Source organism: Acanthisitta chloris, unplaced genomic scaffold (assembly GCF_000695815.1).
Source record: "Acanthisitta chloris isolate BGI_N310 unplaced genomic scaffold, ASM69581v1 scaffold43416, whole genome shotgun sequence".
In the NCBI taxonomy this organism is placed as follows: domain Eukaryota; kingdom Metazoa; phylum Chordata; class Aves; order Passeriformes; family Acanthisittidae; genus Acanthisitta; species Acanthisitta chloris.
Genome location: NW_008677316.1, coordinates 1 through 2,482, shown reverse-complemented (window position 1 = coordinate 2,482; position 2,482 = coordinate 1). Strand labels below are relative to the sequence as shown.

The following is a 2,482-nucleotide window of genomic DNA, read 5'->3' as shown; positions in this document are numbered from 1 at the left end:
CGTTTGTTAAAACCTTGAGCAACCTGCTCTGGTGGGAGGTGTCCCTGCCCAGGCACTAGATGATCTTCAAGGTCCATTCCAACCCCTTAAAATTTTATGACTCACTGAAAAGAGCTGGAGGTCCCTTGGGTTCCACATATTCCTCAGGGAAGGAGGATGCTGCTCCGCTCCAGCCAGCCCAGGCACATTTGGGGATATCCAGCAGTTTTGCTTGCAAAGGGATGGTTCCAAGTGTGGAGATGGTGAAGGGGATGTAACATCTCCTCCTCCTCATCCCCTCAGGTGGATGGTGGCTGGGCCAAGTGGGCTCCCTACGGGCAGTGCTCGCGGACGTGCGGCGGTGGCGTGCAGCTGGCCAAGAGAGACCCTGTGCCGGCCAACGGCGGCTCCTACTGCGAGGGCATCCGCGTCAAGTACCGCTCCTGCAACCTGGAGCCCTGCCCCGCCTCAGGTGAGGGGCTGGAGCTCAGCTTGGGCCATAACTACCCCTAAAATGGGATTTATAGGTCCAGGCTGGTCCCCCAACCCATGCACATCCTTATTTTTTCCAGTGCCAGGGAAGAGCTTCCGCGAGGAGCAGTGTGAGGCTTTCAACGGATACAGTCACAGCACCAACCGCCTCACTGCCTCGGTGTCCTGGGTCCCCAAATACTCTGGTGTCTCACCCAGGGACAAGTGCAAGCTCATCTGCCGGGCTAATGGCACAGGATACTTCTACGTGCTGGCACCCAAGGTTGGTGAGACACCCTTGGCTGGGGGATGACTCCAGTGTGCCTGGAAAGGAATGAATTTTCCTTGGCTGGTGGGTGGATGGTGCTAGATGAGGTGGTGGAGGAGGAGAATCCATCAGGCTGGTATGAATCAGCCTGGACGTGTCTGCTGCTATATCTCAGGGCTGGGGTTGGTCCATGGAGCGTCTTCCTCTGGGTTTGTAAAAGTGCCTCTGGGATATTCCCAGAGGTCTGAAATAGAGGATGATAATTGCTGTGCTGGGGAAGTGATGTGCAGGACAGGGTGGGCATCCAGACATGGGGCTGAGCAGGGTGGTGGTGGCTGTGTCCTCTGTGCAGCCTGTTCCCTGCAACAGATAGGGCAGGGAATTATGGAGATGGAGTAGAACAGGGATGTAATCCCATCTATCTCTTCTCAGAGACCCTATAAATCCCAACTGCAAAGCAAAGCATGAGCAAAAGGTGACACAGTGCCCACTAGCATCTCCTCAGGACTTGGCAGATGGGTTTGGGTTGGATGGTTGCATCTCAGGGAGGTTTGGGTATCGGTAGAGGGAAATGCAGCAGCTTGTTTGTTCACCCTGGTGCAGGTTGTGGACGGCACTCCTTGTTCCCCGGACTCCACCTCGGTCTGTGTCCAGGGAAAATGCATCAAGGCAGGCTGTGATGGCAAGTTGGGCTCCAAGAAGAAGTTTGACAAATGTAGTGTGTGTGGAGGAGACAACAAGAGCTGCAAGAAGGTCTCAGGCTTGTTCACCAAACCCATGTAAGTGTTCAGTGACCACGTGTGCTTACCCCTCTCCCAGCTCTGCCTTCTGGGGTGGGGGATGCAGGAAGGTCTTGGAGTTAGTGACAAGGGCTAAGTCCATCGTGGGCAAAATCTGCTGGTCCTCGTGTACATCACTGCATGGAGACCTGGGTTGGCTCTGAAGGAGAAGCAGGACACGTTTATGTCCTGTTGGCTTCTGTTGATGGAGTACTGTTGAGCCAGAGGAGCTGAAGTATCTTCCTGTATCTGGGTGACATCAGCCTAGACAAAACTTAGCACAGGGAGGAGATTGACAATGATCTTCACAGGAAGGAAGAGACAACTGTCAGGGTGGGAGGATCTCAGGGCTGTAGCTGCAGAGCTTCAGGCTAAAGCCACGTGGTAGCACAATGTCCCTGTGCCTGATGTCTTGGCCTGCTGCTCTTCTCCTCCAGGCACGGCTACAACTTCGTGGTGGTGATCCCTGCGGGTGCCTCCAACATCGACATCCGTCAGCGCGGCTACAAAGGGCTCATCAGTGATGACAACTACCTGGCGCTGAAGAACGCGCAGGGCAAGTATCTCCTGAACGGGCACTTCATCGTCTCGGCCGTGGAGAGGGACCTGATGGTGAAGGGCAGTGTCCTGCGCTACAGCGGCACCGGCACCGCCGTGGAGAGCCTCCAGGCCTTCAAACCCATCCAGGAACCCCTGACTTTGGAGGTGCTCTCTGTGGGCAAGATGACTCCTCCTCGGGTACGCTACTCCTTCTACCTTCCCAAGGAGAGCAAGGAGGACAAGTCCTCCTACAAGAAGGAGGGCAAACCCCCACCAGACCTCAACAACAGCGTGCTCAGCTTGTCCAACCGCTTGGACAGCGGGAGGCCGAGCTACAAACGTCCTTCCTACAAGTGGGCAGCAGGAGGCTGGGAGGCCTGTTCTGTCACCTGTGGGGATGGCTTGCAGAAGAGGTCGGTAGCTTGTCATGACTCCTACGGCCAAC

General features: G+C 55.7%; 1 protein-coding gene across 1 annotated transcript in view; it reads left to right on the top strand.

The window, feature by feature from the left end:
- The window catches only part of LOC103803863 (A disintegrin and metalloproteinase with thrombospondin motifs 15-like), a gene marked incomplete at both ends in the record, with an annotated part of 9,027 nt that extends 6,551 nt beyond the window's left edge, over window positions 1–2,476 (top strand). The window contains 4 exons of the mRNA XM_009076442.1: window positions 283–451; window positions 552–733; window positions 1,322–1,497; window positions 1,935–2,476. Of these exons, the coding sequence (XP_009074690.1) occupies window positions 283–451; window positions 552–733; window positions 1,322–1,497; window positions 1,935–2,476 (1,069 nt within the window). The remainder of the gene's footprint in view (window positions 1–282; window positions 452–551; window positions 734–1,321; window positions 1,498–1,934) is intronic.
- Between the last annotated feature and the right edge of the window lie 6 nt (window positions 2,477–2,482).